The sequence below is a fragment of the Plectropomus leopardus genome, chromosome 9 (genome assembly GCF_026936395.1).
Source record: "Plectropomus leopardus strain MGB_pleo_1.0 chromosome 9, ASM2693639v1, whole genome shotgun sequence".
Taxonomy (NCBI): domain Eukaryota; kingdom Metazoa; phylum Chordata; class Actinopteri; order Perciformes; family Serranidae; genus Plectropomus; species Plectropomus leopardus.
In genome coordinates, this window is record NC_142184.1 from 27,456,475 (window position 1) to 27,477,274 (window position 20,800).

At 38.8% G+C, this 20,800-nt stretch overlaps 1 protein-coding gene across 8 annotated transcripts in view; it reads left to right on the forward strand.

Moving 5' to 3' along the window:
• The window catches only part of bsna (bassoon presynaptic cytomatrix protein a), a 190,744-nt gene extending 170,454 nt beyond the window's left edge, over positions 1-20,290 (forward strand). For 5 of the 8 annotated variants that reach the window (XM_088082414.1, XM_088082417.1, XM_088082420.1 and 2 more), the window contains 6 exons: positions 3,623-3,719; positions 5,611-5,742; positions 6,970-7,025; positions 8,266-8,399; positions 10,167-10,258; positions 17,636-20,290. In XM_088082414.1, coding sequence (XP_087938540.1) covers positions 3,623-3,719; positions 5,611-5,742; positions 6,970-7,010 — 270 coding nt within the window. In that variant the 3' untranslated portion in view covers positions 7,011-7,025; positions 8,266-8,399; positions 10,167-10,258; positions 17,636-20,290. The remainder of the gene's footprint in view (positions 1-3,622; positions 3,720-5,610; positions 5,743-6,969; positions 7,026-8,265; positions 8,400-10,166; positions 10,259-17,635) is intronic. The other 3 variants (XM_088082415.1, XM_088082418.1, XM_088082419.1) reach the window with 1 other exon arrangement.
• The last annotated feature ends 510 nt before the right edge of the window (positions 20,291-20,800 follow it).

A 20,800-nucleotide genomic window follows, 5' to 3' on the forward strand; every position in this document is an offset into this window, starting at 1 on the left:
ATTAATGCATTCACATGCCCATCACTTTAATGTTGCAGCTGGTAAAGATGAAGCTCATTTTAATGACTTTAGTTGATTATATTTTGGATAAACAATCACGATCTGTAAAGCAACTAAAGCTATCAAAAAACTGAAGTGGAGTAGAAGTACAATATTTGTCTTCAAGATGGAATGAAGACAAAGTATAAATGTACTTAATTACCTTCCACCACTGTTTAAGTCTTTTTTTGTCACAAAAATATTACTTTCTGATATTGTCATACCAAGCTAGTTTTCTCTATTTTCTGAGGTCACAAGAGAAGTGCTTAATAATATACCTGTCTATTGATATTTTGTCGTTTTGATGTAACAAACCGTTTTGATAAAAAAATAGTTATCTCTCTCTGCCCATCCTGCTCGTATTAATTTAATATTTTCTAACATCAAGTTGTTTGCTAGTTCATCTTCCTGCATCTTTCCATTTGTCATCGTCTATTCATTGATCCCTCCAACCTTAATCTTCCTCTTTTTCCCATTCATTTATTTATTTGCCCCAGCTCTTTTCTGCACCCTCAGCCCTTGCTTTCCCTCTTCCTCCCCCTGTGTCCCTCCACGCTCCCAGAGATAAGAGTTGGTCCATCTCCTCCCAGTTCAGATGGTTTATTTAAATTCTGCCATGCCTCTGTTTGCAGGCCTTATCTAACACTGCGATTAACACAGAGGCAGCTGATAACTGAATGTAGCTGATTCACTGTCTGCGAGACACTCCTGAAATTGGCCCTCAAAATGTCTCCCTGCAAAAATCTATTGCACTCTGCATTTACTCCATAATCATAAATCCATGCGTATCTATTTGCTATTGCAGTCTGTGACGCTTAACACGAAGATTCAGAAAGTTTAATGATTCTCCTCCTGAATTCATTCTGTCTCTAGTAAATACATGAATGTGTTGCCAATGAAATTCATACAGCCACTGTCACCATGTCCCAGAATTTTTCATGATGGGCTTTTACTGCTGAAAGGCATTCGTGATTTTCATATTGCTGCATTGTTGTATCATCAGCGGGAGAGCGAGGTGAAATAATTCATATGGTCTGATATCATATTATGCAGGAATGTGTCTTAGAAATTATTGTGAAAGCTTTGCTGTGGAATAGCTCAGACAGAAAGCCGTAAACAGTAAATAGCATTTGTCATGTGATTATTATTCAGTCTGCAAGCTCATACGCTTACACTCTTATGTTAGACCCATTGTGTAATTAAAGCATTGATTAAGTGGCTGTAAATAATGAAATGTTGTATGCTGCATGGTGCATCTTAATGCCCCACCTCTGCTTTGCTGCAGCGAACTGGACTCAGTGGGGAAACAAATACAGAATATTATGTGATTGTTTGGTATCAGTCCAGTGTCTTTCACGTCATGTCAAGTTTATTTATGGAATGCTTTTAAACAGGAGTGACACAGAAAGCTTTACAGAAAACAGAGGACACAAAATAAGAACATAAACATGGTGAGAGATCAAAACAGGGCCATATTTCCTGTGTTCAGATGGAACCAACTGTTATAGTGATTGATATCAGAAAAGGTCTGGTCTGCATCTTTCCTCGAGCGACTCTCTGTTAGTGCAACAGCAGCCAGTGTTGCTTAGTGTTGAGGGCAGAGCTGGAAAGAAACACAGCAACACAAAAGCTTTCTATCTGCTCACAGTGACTCAGCAGAAATCAAAATGTCCAAAACAGTCCACCAGAGAGATGAGGGAGAATGATGCAAGAAAATGTGAGACGTCTACAGTGCCAGCATTTAAGACAAACACCAATCAATTTCACTATATTCATGCACCACCTTTCATTCAGATAAGCGCACTTTAAAGTGCTTAAATGCAAACTACCCTAACAATACACTGTGAAATCTAACAAGTTGATTTTACTTTAAAAACAATATAGAAAACCAGTTGCCCTGAAAAACTTTAGTAAATATAACTAGCAATCTTAATTTCTATTTACTTTATATCTAAATGTTAACTTTACTTAAAAATTAGTTTGATTTACTTAATTTTGTGAAGTTTTTGACAGGGAAAAATGACTATTTTAATTAAATCAATCTTTCTAAGTTTTACTAATTTCAGTAAACCAAGTTGATTGTGCTCTATGTCTGTATTCTGCTGGTTCCATACTAGTCAATCATACTTGTATTTCCGTAAACATGTTAACAAAACAGAATTCACAGATCCCCTAACTTCATCAAAACCCTCTGTCGTGATCAAGTTAAGTCAGATTAAGTTGGTTTACTCAAGTTGCTCAAGGACTCTAAGGAAGATCAAGATAATTCCACTTGTCATTTTCAAGTTGCAATATCTTCACAAAATTGAGTAAATACAGCTAAATTTTTAGATAAACTTAATTAAATATAAAGTAAACATAACTTAGACATCGTTTCTAATACAGTTTGTGCATGAAAATTAACTCATGACCATTGAAATAGTAAAATAAGACACGCAGGAAAGCAATCCTGTAGGTTTTTGTCAGCCCTGACAAATATGTTGGCTCTTTTAATGATTTAGCCACTACAGTAAAGGTTTTTTACATAAGATTTCCTTCCTCATTGATGTATTTTTTGAGTGCCTGGCTTGCTTACCAGTATCCTGTTTTTTCCCTGTTTTCCAGGGGTGCCCAACATACTGTTTTCATCTACATTTCATTATGCAGAGCAACCAGCCATCTGTTTTACCAAGTAATTACATCATCTTAACCCAGGATTTACCTACTGGCTTTTTTTATCCAGAGCTTTTAACTGCATCTTATGATTTACATTCAAGGATAGCGTTTGCTCATGTGTCATAGCATTGCAACAATGGAGGCAAATGCAAACACGTTTACACTGAATATCTGCTTGAAATGAATAAATATACTGAAATACTCGATATGAAGATAAAAGAATAAAAGTAAAAGAGGTTTAAAAAAATAAAACAACACATTATTCAAATGATCTTACATCAGGAACAGAGGTTTACCCAAAATAAAAGGTAGAAAAATAAAAATGAATTAATAATGACTGCAATCTCAAGATTCAAAAGCTGGCTTATATGATTTGATCTTAAATTTACAATGAACCATTTTTCAGTTTTCCTCAGATTTTCGGGTAAGCATGTGTAAATGTGCCATGTGATTGTCCTATTACCTTCTTTAACAATAAAAACATAAATACAGTGATGAAATATTTGAACCTAATGGGAGATGTTTCCCAAAAGTTATTTATTTTTATGATAAAATATTCTCAATTATAAAAGTCTGAGTGGACCTTCAAGCAAACGTAGATAACTGACAGCTGACTGCGTTCACAATGTTAAAACTCATCTGTCAGTCACCATTCATGTTTAATCAATAAGGTGTCACCTCACAATAGGGGAGCAGCTTTCTCTGTCAGTTTCTCCACCTCTCTCTTCTTTTTCTCTTTTCTTTGCATATTGTGAATATCTAACAGTTATTTCTCCCCCATTGTCTTCAATTTCCAACTGTTTAACTGTTATAAAGTATGAAGTCCCACTGTGATGTTTGTGTTACTAAATGATGAGCTTTATGTTATCCTTACACTGTCACTCCTGCTGTTTCATTTTCTCATACTCTCTCTTTTTCTGTATCACAGCAGACCAAGATCGACACGCCTCCAGTAACAGCTATTGGAGCAAAGGCAGCGCCCGTCATGGCCAACAAAGCTGCCCAGCCCCCACTCACAGGCATAGGTAGAGTATATCCATCACATGCACACAGAATCCCACCAACATCCTCACGTCTTGCCAGCTGCTGCCCACTGTGTCTGTGTTATGTAACCAGCGTGTGCTGTCTCATCCAGTCTGAGATTAATCTGCAGATAATCCCACAATGGAAAACACAGGAGGGGTTTCACTTCATGGCAGCAGATCAGCCTGAGTGTGCCAAGTCACTAAGTAGAGACTTGGTCAATTAGTTGATTTGGTATTAAGTAATGCAGTTACAAAGTTCAGTTTCTTGGGAGTCAGTTTCTTGGCAACATCTGTAAAACACTTTTATATCTTATACTAAAAGTCAGTGCTGATGCAGGAGGTCATTTGTCTTTTTTGTAGTTTGGTAAGTAAACGGATAGCTCTTGCATCCCAAATTTAATTTGATCAACAGGTAATCGGCAACAGTTTCATCCCTATCAAGCATTTAAGTAATTATTAGGCAAAACATACACAAAAAAATAATAATTTACAACTTCTCTCATATGAATAATTGCTTCTGAATATTCTGAATACCCTGTGGCTTTGGGGCATTTGTTAGACAAAACAAGATGTCTGAATATGTCAACTAAGGACAATGTGTTAATTATTTTTCAGTATTTTTTTGACAATTCATTGTTTAATTAAACTTATTGTCAGTTTAATCTTTGATGAAAATAATTACTAACTACTAATTACGCACACACATGCATGTGTTCATTTAAGTAACATTGATTCAACAAGGGCCCATTCACTAGACCTTTTCAGGGGCCCAGCCTTGTCTGTAGGCGTACCTGGCTGCTGCCATAGACTGTTCCCTATCCAGCAAGTGTTTTTTAGTTGCTTAACTCCTTACTTTAAACATCTTGTCATTGATTGTCTCAAACTCTGAACCTACCTAATAATTGATCATAAATACTGACAGTGTGCTTGATTTTATTGTAGTTTTTTTTTTCCAGGAATAATTTTTAAAAAATTGGCATTTAATGTAATCCAGCATTTTAGAGAATTGTCCAATATCAGTGTTATTTTTGGTGAGTTTCACAGTTCATTAGTGGGTAACGAGTCACAATGATCACTTTGTGGTCAATGAGTCAGTCCTTTAGCATAGCTTTGTTGATAAGTAATTAGAAAGTTAGTTAGATTGACAGCAAACAGGGAGGAGGTCTCGGGGTGTCATGCAACTAAACACAGGAAGTCCATATACATTCAAACACAAGCACAAATCTGGTGGCGCTGCCCTGCTGGTGACCTGGGCTCATGCTGCTGCTTTTTATAACAATACTGCTTAAGGCTGCAGCGATTGTGCAACATTTCCATGATATTTTAACAATGGGGTCTGTGCAAAATGTGTTTTGTGCAATATATATGTGCAGAATTTTGTATGTGCAATTTATGCTGCGATTTGGTATAGCAAGTGCTGTTGTGTTCAAGTGTGGTTTGTTTTATTGTGACTGTGAAGGCATTTATGGGAGCAGCATCGGTGACAATAAAGTATATCGCATTGCATCATATCGTATTGTATCGTCAGACCTTATAAGTAACGAGGGCTAGAGCCAAGAGGTAAGCGCTACATCAGTAGACTACCAGGGCTGGGAAAATTCAACAAGAGCACTTACTGCAACTGAAGGACAAGACATCTTTTCTACTTCCCATGCTTTTTGATTTACAAGTGATTTTTGGATAATGCAATAATAAGACACAGAGCACTTGACTTGACACCACAGATGTCATCATAGAAAAAAAAAATATGCACACCGACAGATGCCATCTATTATTAGACATGCACAAATACTGATTATTTCTTGATCCCTCTCTGTCTTTTCCCTTCCTCTCCTCTTGCTCTCTCCTCTGTCCTGTTATCCTCTCTTCATCTCTCTATTTTCCTGTCCAGGCTCCAAGGCAGCGCCCAGGCCAGGAGGTATTGGCAGTGCAGCTGCAGGTCAGCCTGGCATGGAGGGAGACAGCATGTTGTCCAAGATCCTCCCTGGATCCGCCGCTGAGCAGGCTGGCAAACTCGGAGAAGGTACATCAAACAAATCATTTAAAAAAGCACACTTCTAATAAGTGACATCAGTTGTGTTGGGAAGGTATCAACTATTGCTATTTATCATCACCATGTTACTGGCCTCATAATTGTTGGAGAAAGGCACTTCTCAAACTACTTTACTTTATTACTTGCCCTAAATAATAACCAATGGATGGATTATTGGATCAACCTACTGGTCCCAAACCCAAGGACCAAATGGGCTAAAATTGCCGTCAGCAACTGTAAACATTTCTTCTTCTTGAACAGTTTATCAAACAGCTAAAATGGAACGCAGATTGACTGAGGAGACGCAAAACATCCACAAATAGACACAACATGACTGCCATGTCCATTCTATAGCCTTGCACATTACCAAGTTGCTGCATTAATATGAACCCATAAGAGCACATTCAAGTTACACATCAACCAATGTGCCAAAATGGCAGGTAGATTTTATTACGACATATTACAATTTTATTCCCATTAAATAACTTTTTTCTCAAAATATCACAACTTTATCCTTTAAATCTCAGAGAGCTCAAATGAAATGTTTTGAGCGTGTTAAGTTTTGAGCAGAAGCAGAACTGCTGAAACACATGTGATCTTAGGTCCAGGGGTTTAGAAATGAATTAAAATGTATTAATTTATCATTAAAGAAGGTTCTGCAAAGAGGTGACTCCCCCAAACAAAAGACACAAATGAGGACTGAAGAGTAAATCATGCATACATGTTTGTTGACTCAGCAGGGGTTACATGAAATGATAAAGTTGATCTATAGCAGAAAAAAGAAATGAAAGCAAGAGAAAATGCCCGAAAGCCTCATTGCATTATACAGTATAATTATGGGTTCAAGCTCAAAGGGCTGAATCCCTATTGGTTTTGTTTTGACTTCTTTCTATTTTTTTCTTCAGAAATGTTTTTCGAATTCCCTCGAGAAGTTACATTTTAGACACATTGACTTCCCAGCAATGATTGGAAGTTGTATGCAAATGTTGCAAAAATTTATTTTTGAAAGGCCATAAAATGTGCAAATTTACCAGGATGCCGGTAATGAGGTGTTTGATATTCAAAATTTCTTGGAGGTGAACCCACAGACTCTGTTGAATATATGTCATCCCCAGTGTTAAAATGAAACCTACACCCTCGTGTTGTACTACCAAGTCCCTCAGTTCTCACAACTCGCTTAATATCTACTTAACCTCTTTTCTTGTCCACTTTCTCCAGCTATCTCCGGTTTTGGCAAGAAGTTCACCTCTTTCTTCTGAGGTGCTAAGATTAAGGTACATGTTTTCTTTTGCCCATTTCTTTGATGTATACCCAATAAGTCGTGCACAAAGTCAGACCTGCATAAGACAGATCATTTATATTACAGCAGCACTGAAAACACAGTAGGAGGATGATGTATTATCCAACGGGGCTTTTACTTTATGGGAAAGACTCTTACATTCAAAACATCTTCCCTCAAGTAGTTTGAAAGAAGCAGTTTGCAACTCAACTCAGATCTGAAGATTGTGCTTATTATTTATGAGTCTTTTAGAGCTCTCCTAAATAAAAGTCATGATACAGTTCATAGCATGACTACATCTGGAAATGCAGGGGAAGACCACTTTTTTTTGTTTCTCCGATGATACGAGGTAATTATCAGACAGCAAAAATAATTTTGGTCAATGATTCATTTACAAAGAGGTGGAAACTTTTATTTTTTCTGTCAGTGAACAAGTGTGTCTCAACATTAGGTATAAAAATAAATATCTGAGATGCTACTGGTTCAAAGTCTACAGGGATGTTGACAGAGAGCTACAGCGTGTTGTATTTTGACTCTTGTAGGCAGCAGAGAGTGGGCGTCTTAAAGTGGTTTAGTCAGAAAAGGCAGTGTGTTCTTAAAGCAGTGTGTCTGTGTCTTAGTGTTTGTGTGTTTTCTTCCCTGTCTGTGTTTCTTATTTTGGGTCCTCTGGCTGCTCTGCATGTGTGGTGTGAAAATTTAACATTCACAATGACAACTTATTCCTACTATGAGGCACTGTCTGCAACCGACAGGATAAGTGTTTACACAGGAAGTTATCACAGCTGAATACACAGTGCTGTGATGTAGGAGCATTAGGTCAATCATACACACACTGTGCATGCTGCCACCACCACCAGAGCTGTGGACGTGGACTTGACTCCCTCAAGATTTGATTTACTTAAGACTGGACTTCCAAAAGACACGAAACCAAAAACAAGTCTTCAACAGGTTTTGATATTTAAAAGTCCCAGAACAATGAAAAATAAATAAGACAGTGGCAGGCAGGCCTTGCATGGCCGCATATGTTGAATATTTTATCGTTGGGCCTGCACATTGAAAATGTTATTTTTATGGGCTGCATAGAAGGATGTTAATGATTTGTAACTTGACTTGACTTGCATTTTGCTTACAAAGGCATTTTCAGTGTTTTTCTTTCTAAAAGGACTCCAGATTTGCCTTTTAAACATGAAATCAAAGATAGTGTTTAAATGGACTATTTCTCCATTTGTTTGCAGGACTATGTAAATGTGAAATGACGAAGTCACGAGGCCCTGTACCAGAAAAACCTGCGAAGTTTCTCCTGTTTTTCTTTTACTCAAAGAGAGGCAGAAAGGAGAGAGGAGAACAGAGAGAAGAGCTGAGCATACTGGTGAGGATTTACATTATCATTTAACCTGCAAACACTGTAAATCTTTGTCGGTCATTTTATCTTTTACCACAGTTTCAGGCCGGGCCAACAGTTTGCAGATTTCATTCACCAGCTGTTTTCACTAATTACCTCAACCATCAAGCACAAGAGCTGATTATTGTAATCAGCTGCTGCAGTGATTAAACTGCATGTTTGGTTGCAACTTAAACTCTTAAGCCTTTTGTCCCAGTTCAACAGCATATTCATGTCAAATGAGAGATGGTCTTTTTAGAATATAATGTGAATTGACAATGTAACATTATATCCATTACAATTGGAATGGGCTTTAGGTAACATGACGCATCAATGTTTGTTTGTTTTTCAGTCATTTGTGTATCATCAGGCCTTAAGTCAGATGTATCAGAGCTTTCAGAAAAATCCATTTTCCAATTTCCCAGTTGTAATCACATCTTGGATTTTGACATGAACCGTATTTACAAATCTGACACTGGCAAGTATTTTCTACTCCGATATGAAATAAACACAGCCTAACCAGAACTAATAGTGCCTACTGGTAATCCTTAACATGTTAAGGAATGCATCTTAAAAAATGTTCACAGAGAAATTACCCACAGTTTCCTGGTTCCAGACATTTGAATCCTCCCACTCCAGCAACTTTACTCATTTGCCTGGTATTGTGACATGAAACAGTAAAGTCTCGATTGAAAAGTAATTGATCCAATCAGCACCAGAGGTAGGACTGACGATGTTGTCAAGCGATGCACCGGAAGGAATAGTTACAATGGCAACCACAAGGAGGACGCTGCTATTGAAGCTGATCTAAATCGACGTCTTCTTAACATTGCAGTGTTTTTTCTTTGTTCCACTCCATTCCTAAAACCTCTGCAGGGTTCCCACACATTTTCACTGACAAAATTTCAAAACCATTCCAAGGACCCAACTTTTTTTTTCTTGGCAAATTTGCCCAACGTTTTTAAACATATCAGATTAAATCTCTATTCAAACATAATTTCAGCTACATGAAGGGAGAGACCAAACCAATGGAGAAAATGAAGAAAAGTATGTGATAGTAAACAAAATCTTATCACACATCGACATATTAGAGCTATACTTTACATCCACAGCAACACAAAATAAATTTGCTGTTAAGTTACGTAACATTTAGGGTTATCTATGAAGATTTCTGCAACAGTTTCATTGCATACATCAAAAGTCCATTACTTTCCAAAACTTCCAATAATTTTACTGATTCCATGACTTTTCCAGGTCTGGAAAATGTGATAGTGTAATTCCATAACTTTTCCAGGTTTTCCATGACTGTGGGAACCCTGCATTGGCAAAACCAGTATATTGGCATGGCTACGCATCAGTGTGCGAATCAGATTAGATTTAGGGTGATACATTGGTCTCTAGTGATTGGTTTGGAAAACTGAATTGCCCTCCCCCCATGGAAATCAGGTAGAGTGGACGCAATGTCAGACTTAAGGTGGAAATGGAGAGGAACAAATTGATAATTCTGTTGGGCAACACCCACACATTATTTTAAATAAAATTCTGTACACTATATGGAAAATTCCATGATGTACAAGTATTTTTTTTTTACACGTTTTGACACAATTTGCGAATCGTCCATCTAACTCTTGACAACAAATTCAGTGGACACAATGGGACACAGAGTACTTTTTGTCCGGTCCAATAATGTCTCTATATATCATACGATGGATGTTTCTATTGTAATAATAACATCTCTGCTGCTTCCTCTTGCAGCCAACAAGGACTGGAATCCTTCGGATACTTCATGTCTCAGGCCTGGGCACACACTGGCAGAGAGAACGTGCTCCCTCTCTGGCAGCCAGAAAGTAAGTTACCTTTAACTTTGCGTAACTGATCCCATTGCAATGTAAAACTATCCCCTCCAAATTCTGTTCTTCAGAGTAAAAAAACTAAACATCTACTTTGTAGTTTTCGTTTGACTGTTATCATAATTAGGATTTTATTTCACATGTTTGAAGTATGCCACGTCTTTCTTGAAGCTACAACTGAAAGGAATCAGTGTCTGAAAAGTTTAAATCCTGAGCTTGGAAGGTTTAGAAGAATTAGAATTAGACAACCCCAAAAAGTTAGTTCTGAGCTGGAACCAAAAATAGAAGGTATTTCCAATATATTGTCATCTTAAGTCGCCACATATCACTACTTTTTCAGTAAACTTTCACATCTAGGTATCCCCCTGCACCTAATGTTGATGTTCCAGGATGCCATAACCAACGCTGGGATGTCAACAAAAGCACATGGTTATGTTTTGGCAACAAAAGCACTTGGCAACCGACGCTGGGATGTTAACAAAAGAGGATGGTTAGAATTTGGCTACAAAGGTACAGGGGGTTAGGTTTAGGCAACAAAAGCGCATGGTTTGATTTAGAAAAAAAAACATTATGGTCTGGCTCTACGTTCATTTGGGAAGTGAACACGGGGCTTTTGGGTGAAAGTCCAGGGTTTGTTGGATCCGAACGACCGCCCCTCTTACCCACCCATCCTCTAAGGGCCTTCCAGCTCCCTATATTACATTGTAACCATCAGTGAATCAACCAGATGCTGTCCAGCGGTGTATCATATGGCCACATCAGATTCCCTCCAGACGCGTTATAAATTGTCAGTGTATCATACTGCCATGCCGAGTGGCTTTTGGTGTCGTTATCTTACACTAAATCACTAACAAAGCGGCGGTATGTGACGGGTGTGGAATGAGAATGGCTGGTTTCTCTTGATCCGAAATGTGAACCGTGACGACATCAGTGGGCCTGTTATATTCTACATGTTTGAAAGAGAGAATGGAGAAGTCAAGGGAAAATTTGTTGGAAAAGAAGAGCGTGCAGTGGTCCCATCAGTAGTTGGGTGACGCTTGTGTTTTTTGGATAGAAACAAATAAATAACAGAACAAAAGTTTGATTGCAATGCGATCTGCCCTTTTGCTACAACTGTTTACTTTCATTGTGCTTTGTGCAATGCCCTCCATTTGTGCGACATCATTGATTACAATGGTTCCACACAAAAGTAGTTCTAAAACTCCTGATAGGAACTGGTTCAAGAACCAAAGCTAATTGGTTGAAAGGAGGTACAAGTGAATAAGATTCAAATTAAAACTGGAAAGTTAACTACAGCAGAATAATGTGTTCTGCTAGCACTGATTCTGTGCGTGTTTATTAAAGTAGTCATTTTCATGGCTGACGGAAAGATATTAAAGCTTCATTTACAGCATCATTAAGCTCCCCACTGTAACCGACAGTCTATATTTATGTAGGTTTTGCATCATCCAGATCATGTGATTTTGCAGGATGACTCAGTACACCTGAAAATTATTGCTTTTAAAGAAGAATTCAGCTTTTGAAACCCATATGAGTTATTATATTTGCGTACTTTTCTTTAGCTTGGAAGGTTTACCATATTGTTAACAAACAGTCTTCAAAGAAACTTTTTAAAACTCCCAGTGCACTTTTTGACCTCTGTTTTATGAGGAAACAAAATATATTTGGCATGTTTCATAAACCTCAACATGGCACACATTATATTTTAGTGTGTAAGACCAAATGTAAATATAATTTGCTCGTAACAAAACTCCACAGGGCATCTTTTTTTAAAATGAGGAAACAGAACAACATTTTTCTAACCCTCAAGAAACAAACTGAGCACAAAAGCGCAATTTTAATTTACTTATCACTTTGTCTTCAGGGCATTTGTACATCTGTAATTCTCCATCTCCATATCTCAATTTTTGTCATGCAGAGACAAGCTGCCTGCGCTGCTTGTTCCTCCAGTGCAGCCTGAAGCCAGTTTTGTCGTTGCTTCTGTGTTTTTGCAGCTGTTGTTTTGTGGTCTGCTCCTGAAATCACTGGCATCTGGATTGTTTGAGTTTTAAAAGCCTGCAGTCAGCTCGGCCAGAACCAAACCAGCAAAAGCAGTTGTTGTTCCAAGAACATGGCGCTGATAAATGTCTGATTTTCACCTAAACGACAGTGAAACATCAAAGAGGATCAGCCTTATAGCTCACTTTGTCTCTTGATAACCCAAAGAATCAAAGAAAAACGCTGCTCAAAACGAAAACTTAAACTAAACTGGCATCAGCATCTTTAATCACCATTCAGTGTGAGACACTGAGTCTCACAAACTGTGACGTCTTTCACAACACCTAGTTTGTTCCCTTTTGTTCTGACTGTGCAATGACTCTGCATCATTGCGCCATCGGTGCCTTTTGAAATCTAAAAATATCCAAGGTATATTTTGGGGTTTTTTATCTTCTCTTTGAGATGACTAAATAAAGGCCTCCCAGCTTAAATATATACCAGTGAAACAAACTCCTATAAAACAAAAAAATGCATTTGAAATTATAATATTAATAAAGAAAAACTCTTCCTAAATGGACTATAAACATGCCAAATTAGTCAGACCGTGCTCGAGTACTACCTATAATTTGTTTTTCACACGAATTAGCTTTAACTCCTTACAAATACAGTATTTGTAGGATAAAGGTTAAGAAGTAGAGGTTCGATTAATCACAGGTTTAACCTACATACTGTACATTACAAAAAATTTCTGATCGCTCATAATTCCGAAACCCCAATAGTCAGAAAAATGTTCTACTGGACTGTGAACTCATTTTACTGACAGCTCACTATCCCAAAAACAAATGTGCTTTGCTCTGAAGGGCCATTTGTCCGGAGGCAATCTTCAAACAGAAGATTGTCAGCCATAACCTACTCTGCCATTGACTGGTTCACCTCGATATTCCAACATGTTCTTGTCCAAAGTCGTCACTTATCGCCGCTTTGTCAGTGGGCTTTTGCATCTACATATCAGCTGTAGGTATCCTCCTGCATCTGCTGTTGATCTCCTGGGATACCGCAACCAATGCTGGGTTTTCAACAGAAGCACATTGTTAGTATTAGGCAACAAACACACATGGTCAGGTGTATAAATAAACATCATGATTTGGCTCTACATTCATACGGGAAGCGAACACAAGGTTCCCAGGTGAACGTCCCAGGACCCATCCACTAACCAATCTCAAGCCTCTTGTCTAAACCTAACCAACTAAACTAGCCAATCAGAGGCAGAGTAGGGTAAGTCATGCCTTTGCCATAGTAGGAAGGTCTGATGACACATTATTCTGCATAATAATTATCCATATGCGTCTTTTTGAGGGAGTTTGTTTTCAATATACCAGGCTATTTTGACAAATTGACTTTGGTCCAATATATCTGGCTATTGGGGCTTCAGATTGATGAGCTGTTGGAACAATTGGCAGTCATGACCATTCAAGTCACGGTTGCTAGCATTGTTTTGCTGGGAACATTAGTTAGCTTCGAGCATTATTTGCCGAGAGTAGATTTTGTAGCGAAGTTAAAATTGACAGTGAATGTTTTGCAGACACATTCAACTGCATACGCTTACATAAAAGATATCGCAAATTTGTCATGTATGACTGTATTTTTCAGCAGATAGGTTTGAGCAGTAATACCAGCTCATTCTGATACAGGGTGTCAATGTGTATTATGTGATTTAAGGCAGTAAAAAAAGAAGCACAGATAGGAAAATTGGTTACATCCTTCTTCTTTTTTCCTTTGGAAGTACAGTCTTTTGCCTGGTGCAGTGGGTTTGGAAATGTTTGATGCACCACGGGGGGATTAGCAAGCATTGATGTTGCTGCTGTATTTCAGAGTGAGCACAGCGTTGCATATGTGCCATAAAAGATAATGTACTGAGCCTGGACTCTGCATGTGTCTGTGTGCTGTGCAGTCATGCGATGACTAACTGCCTCATGTGACTCTCTCTCCTCCCACACTCTCTTGCTGCTGTCAAACATCACTGCTTTCTCCTCTTCTTCTGCTCTCACTTTAATGCTGTATTTCATCGCTCTCCTCTCTCTATCAGGATTTTCTTTCTCACTTTCTCTGCAGTTCTTGTTTCCTCTATAACTGTGAAGAACCCTTTTTTGTTCTCTTCTGTTTGTACTTGCTTCCACCCACCTATGGAGAAAAATGTCTCGCTCTCTCAACTTTGGATACACTATATGGTCAGAAGTATCTGAGCCCCAAAACATGTCAAACTTAATGTGATAGTTGAACATCTCATTTCTAAACCATGGGTATTAGCCCTAAGGGTCTTAACACACCAAGTCGCCAGTTGGCCGTCAGTCAATGTCGAGCCACCAGGGACCATATTTCACCCTAGTTTTTGCAGTGTGCCCCTCATTGTTGGTACTGGTTGGCTCTCGTGGGCTTTTTTTTTTTTTTTTGTTTGTTTGCCAATTCAGCATGTTGAATCTGATAAATAAATTCATTCTGATGTGCAGTTCAGCTCAACGCACAAGAAGGGGACATTAAACAAACAACTAAAGTCAAAAGGGAGTGAGATCAAAACAAATTTGATACTTTAGGCGAGATTATTTTTTAGTCACAGTTCTTAAGCGGAAACAGTTTGGTGTTGTTTGTCTCAAAGTTCCCTGGCGCACAGTAAATATAATTTCAATATCGGGTGATTTTGGTAATGTGCTAACAAGCTAACAAAAGTCTTGAATGCATCCTGTCAGCTCTCTGGTTTCCCTTTTTTAAATAATGAATACAGACTACTGCCACCTGCTGGTATGGAGAGTTATTTCCTCTCAAGCAGGTGCAGAACATACATGCTAGTTGGCCGTCGTTCGTAGTCTGTCTGGTGTGTTCAAGTACACACAGGCGATGTGAGGCAACACAACACTTAGGCTTGTTGCCATAAGTTTTCCGATGTCAGTTTGGGGTGTCCGGACCTGAAGGTGTTGGATGGAGTTGGGGTCCGGCTCTTTGCAAATCAGCCAACTTCTCTCGCACCAGCTGGAAAACTGTGCACGGGGGAGATGTGTTGTTGAAACAGAAAAGGGCTTTCCCCAAACTCTTACCACAACACTGAAAAGATACAACTGTCAGAAATGTCATCATATGCTTTTGCATTCAAAAAAATCCCTTAACTGGAACTATTTGTCTATACTGTGTGTCCTTTTGGTCATATAATGCGTTTCCCCTCCCTCCATCTCTCTGTCCAGTGAGTCAGATCGCTGTTTGTTGTGTACCAGCCCTTTGGGGGAGTCGTGTGTTCACTGGATTATGTCTGATGCTGGTCACATACAAATATACAGCATGTTTGGAGCAGTTGATCTGAGTCAAGCACAGTGGAAGAGAAAATCAGAAGGCAGCAATTCTAAAATAAATAAATAAATAAATAAAAAAAGTAATGCATATAGTGTATATTCATTTGAGAAACACAGCTCCCAGAAAACTGCAGTTTATAGAGGGGGCAAAGACAATGTGTGTGTGTGTGTGATTATATACTCCAAAAGCAGGTCTGATTCCCTATTTGGCAAAAAATGAATAAATACGTATCTTTTATGATTATTTACAAATGTTAGTAAGACACATACATAAATCTAAGCCATTCATGACACAAAAAATGACAAATTAAGTCATTGTGTGTGTGTGTGCCAGTATGTTTTACAGGTTTAAGTGATGAAAACTATTAAAAGTCATTCTTACTTCTTCCTAAATTGACAAGGTACACTGAGCCTAAATCAGCAATGCAGAATATTTGCATTTAAGTGTCATTTGCAGGACTCATGGTGGAAATATATTGTAGAGACACTGGAGGCCTGAGTGGCTGCAGGCGATGCTCGTGTGTGGGGCACACAGGTGTTTTGCATTGTGGCTAATTACTGCGGTGTCTATGTAAACTCTGAAGAGCTCTCTCATTCTGTTTGGTCTGAAGCAGGGAGAAGGTTTATGACTAGATGCAAGGATGGGAAAGAAAGAGTCTGCAGCACGCAGACTGTGGAATAAGTTCTAGTTGAACAAATACCAAGGCAAAGTGTATGAAGCCCTTCTAGATTGCACAATGAAAGGCTTCAACTTCAGGGCTGTGAAGCAAATTTGAAGTGCCAGATTATACAAGATACTTCACTCCTGTTTTATTTCAGGCAGCAACGTAACATGTGCCCTTCCCATTGTATCGACAGGTGCTGTGTCAGCACAGGATGACATGTTGTCGGGGGATGTTAGGAATATCTCTGGCCATGCTCTCCGACGGCCTGGTGCAGCTGCCTCATGCTGGAAACACACAAAAACATATGAATAATGGGTTTTTAGAAAAAAACAACAACAAAAAAATGGCTGTTTTGGGGGCTTTTGCTGAATTCTGTCCATGTTTAGGTCCATTTTGTTGATTTTCACTTCGTAAAACTCAAAAGAAAACATGGTTTTGTTTTCCCAAAACATAATTGAAATATTTGCAAGCTTTTTTGATTGGAGCAGAAGTCCAGTCGCCTTTGATTTATCAATAACAACTGGTTTATGAGCTGGCTGACCCTTCATGATCAGTGATGCATTTCCTGGGCTTACACACCACCTAGTGGCCAGGTTCATTTTTGCAGCATCACAACTCTATAAAGAAATAACTCATTTGAGTAAAGAAGCTCCCTGTGTGTCTTTGTCATTAAAAAATGTTTCCAAACTAATTACTTTCTCTACCAATAACTTCCAAGTACCTTTAATACACAAGACAGCTGGATAAAATTAGACTCATAGCACTGAATCAGATCATCGATTCTGACTATTGTGTAATTTCCCCCTCCTGTCTGTTGTGATCTAGTCTACGGTCACAAATGATTGCAAAGTTCCAGGTCCATTGCATTTTCCACTTCAATGCTCAGCACACCCAGACACTGTTGATTTGTTGGACCCCTGTGCTACAAGAGAGAGTTTTGTAATCAACAAATTGTTGAGTACAATTTTACATACTGAAAAGGCAGCAGTTTGTGTGTGCTAAACAATGTTTGCCATGGTATTTAATTAAGAGAAATATTCAAGGCTTTTTCTTATTTACAAAAAGACAAAAGTTACAGATGGCCACTTTGGTGGAGTGACAGCGGAATAAAACTTCTCATGCAAAGCATCTATGGTTACTGTACAATAGAGCAACGTGTTAATTATGAGTAAACATCCATTCATCTGCTTATCAGTTCACTGTTGGCTTTTTTTGTTATTTGGTTATTAATTTCATGATGTATTTACGGTCTTATGGTTTTGTAAAATGACATTGGGTGACTGGAAAGGCATTTAAGAATATAATGTAGCACTGATATTATTGTAATCTACAAAGATCTTTATAAACATATCAAATATACAGAGGCCTAAATGACTTTTTTTGTTTTTTCACAGATCATGCCAAGCCAACATGCATCTTTACATGGATTATGCTCCGTCCCCAGTCTTCACCACACTACCACGAAGCTTTCGAAATAACCTGTAGCAGTTAGATACATCTCCACCTTTTAATCACAAAAGAGCAACTGGCAGCCAAAAATGTCGGTTTTTTGGGTTTTGCCGCTCCCTGTCCATGCCAGTAGAGAAAGCTCTACTAAGATCACTGGAGATCTTTGCAGCAGTTGAAGATGAGTGAACCAGTGAAAGCCATGCTCCACCTCAGCCCTCCATGTGGATTTAACACTGCAGCTTCAATGAAGGAAATAAGAGTGGTGCAATTCTACTCCCATACGCTGACGACTTCACCGTTTATATGAGAGCTGCTTTTTCCTGCTTACAGGAGATGGTAGCTTCACCACGGGCATGGTGGCATGTAGGATCCTTGGTTTCACAGTCCTGTGCTCAAACTACGAATAACAGCAACAAAGCTGCCTCTCTCTTTTCTGTCTCTTCTCAAAGTAAAAAAACAAACTAAAAAGAGCGGGGAAAATGAAATAAAACCTGTTGAAGTACTGCAGGTTTTTCTGGTACTAAAGACCTCATTTTACATCACCTGTCAGGAATCAATGGAAATGTCACACTGAATGAATAAGACAATGCTAACGACGTAGCCGTCACGCAGAGAACCGGTGTGTCGGCTTGCGTTTCTTTCCACGGTTTGTTTCTATCTACATTCCAGATTGGAACTGTTAAAACCTTTTGCTCCCCCTCTTCCTCACCTGTCTGCGTTTCTTGAATGCCGATTCTTCTTTATTTCTAATCCCCGCCCAACGATCCTCAACTTGCCATGTCTTTAAAGAAGTGTATAGTGGATTTAAAAAAAATGTAGGAATTTGGAATGCATGGAACTTTATATCCAAGACCTTACACTGTTCATCGTTACTAAACAGAGGCCATAAAGACACTGGGAAACACATCTTAGCTAGACGACGTAAACAATAACAAAGAAGAGAGATTTCCGGAGCAACACACAGGAATCAGGCCACGGGAATAAGAGGAGCCTTCGTTTTTTTACAGGAAAAAAAAATATCTATTGGTATTTGCAGTGAAGCTGTATGTGGTCGGGTTGTTTTTCAGCCATTACAAAGCCATTAAGACAACATTTACCTGCAGTGCTTGTGGTGATGGAGTTTCTCCAACTGCTCCACAACATTTGGCTCTCAGACATTGCTCATGTTGTTGTCGGTGGTTATCATTTCTTGTGTTATCTTTTCATTTTTTTCTAATTTAGTTTTGTTATTCGCCTGGTTTTTATGTTGCAGGTTAACAAATATCGCCTTAATCATTCTTAAATATTTTATTTTGAAGTAAAACTGGCATATTTTTTTATTACATCCTGTAAACGCATATTTTCATCCCACCCTTTTTTATGTACTAATATCAGCTGGAGCACTGGCCACAGGAAGATTAATTTATATTTTTTAAATTAACTTTGTTTTTGATAATTGTTTGTAAAATTATTTTTCTTTTATTTATGTTTTGTAATTTTTTGTTACCTCCATCATACCCCCCGTCTATTTTCTGACTCTTATTTATTATCAATACTTATAAAAGCAATAGAGTAAGAGAGTAAAGAGCACAATATTGTGTCATTTTAACAGTTGGTGGAGTAGAAATGTGTTGCCTCCGTCTGTCTTACTTACCACTGATGTACCGCTTAAGTCTGACTTAAACGTACCACCAAACGTACTCCAATATTGTACAACTGCTGTACTAATACACCAGAGAGCAGGAGCTCACCTGTAAACAAGAGTTTGGTACCACCCAGATCTTCTCCTCCAACCAACAGTGAGGCATCGCGTCTTCAATCAGCCAGTCAGTGGATGGAAGCGATACGCTGCTTGTATTGGCCAGCTGGAGTCTGATCTGAAAGCACTGCAGGGCAGCAGAGAGGCACTGAAAAGCAGACCAGTCACACATCGCGGCAGAACTGGACTAGACGTCGTCACCTGCGGGGGTTTGGGTTTCAGTGTGATTCTTCTGATCCTCCAAGATGGATGTTTATCGGGAGCCCCACCGAGCTCCTTACACATCAGTGTGTGTCAGCATGTGTCGTCACTCTGTCAAATGTGCACAGCACGTGTGAAAGCACACTCGAAAAATGGTGTCAAAAAGAGAGAAAAAACAAAATCAGCACCCATGTGACTGAGGAACCAAAACTAACACAAAACTCGGTTGTGTGTCACAAAGTCACTTGCCTTTTTTTAACTTTTCATTTTCTATCGTGAAGGCGTCCAGACCTGTAACCCAACCCCTGAAAACCTCTCTCTCAGACCGTCAGTTGTCATGGAAACTTCTCAGGTCAGTGTTCTCCCTGCTGTTGCTCCTGCAGTGCATTGTGGGATCTGCGGTTCGGTACTCAAAAAACATTCTCTGTCGGGCCAAACATTGCGAGGCCTTCAGCAAAACCAACGAACCAACCAACTTCTGCTGTATATTGTCTGTGTGAACGCTCGCTGGGAACCTTCGCATGCCGCCCGGCGCAGAAAACCTCAAAGTCACCTCTATATTGTTCTGTTCCTAATGTTTGTATGTATGTGTGTGGGGGTCTGTATGCGTGTATTTAACAACCATCATCCAATGTGGAAAAAGAAAAGAAAACAAACACGAGTTCAACCACAACAAATATGGTGGGCAGAAGAGGCGACCTCTCATCTCCAGTCCTTCTATGCAATGAATCATATTTGGAAAAAAAAAAACAACATGAGGAAGAAACGGGAAGTGAAAATACACAAATGGGAAAAGTCACACAATCATTGTTTAACACATCTGATTTGTTATCAAAATTTCTTTGTTTTGGCATTACTCATAGATCAAAATGAGATTCTGTGAATTTGTTTGTGTATCATATTAGTCACCGGTAAGTTAGGAGTTAATACAAAGGATCTCTGTTTTATTTGTGTTAACCTGGCACCGGGTTCAGGGTCCCCTTTTCTCCTCAACTGGGATTCTTTGCCAAAGGGTCTCTAAAGATGTGTTCAGGACAGCTGGGAAATTAGAGGTGAGATTCTGAGTAAAGACACGGCAGTGTTGCTGCCACAGATGCATCACTGTCATCAGTCAGTATGTTTTTCATGGAGTAGATATTCTTTAATTGCCATAAAAATAATATTCTGCTCC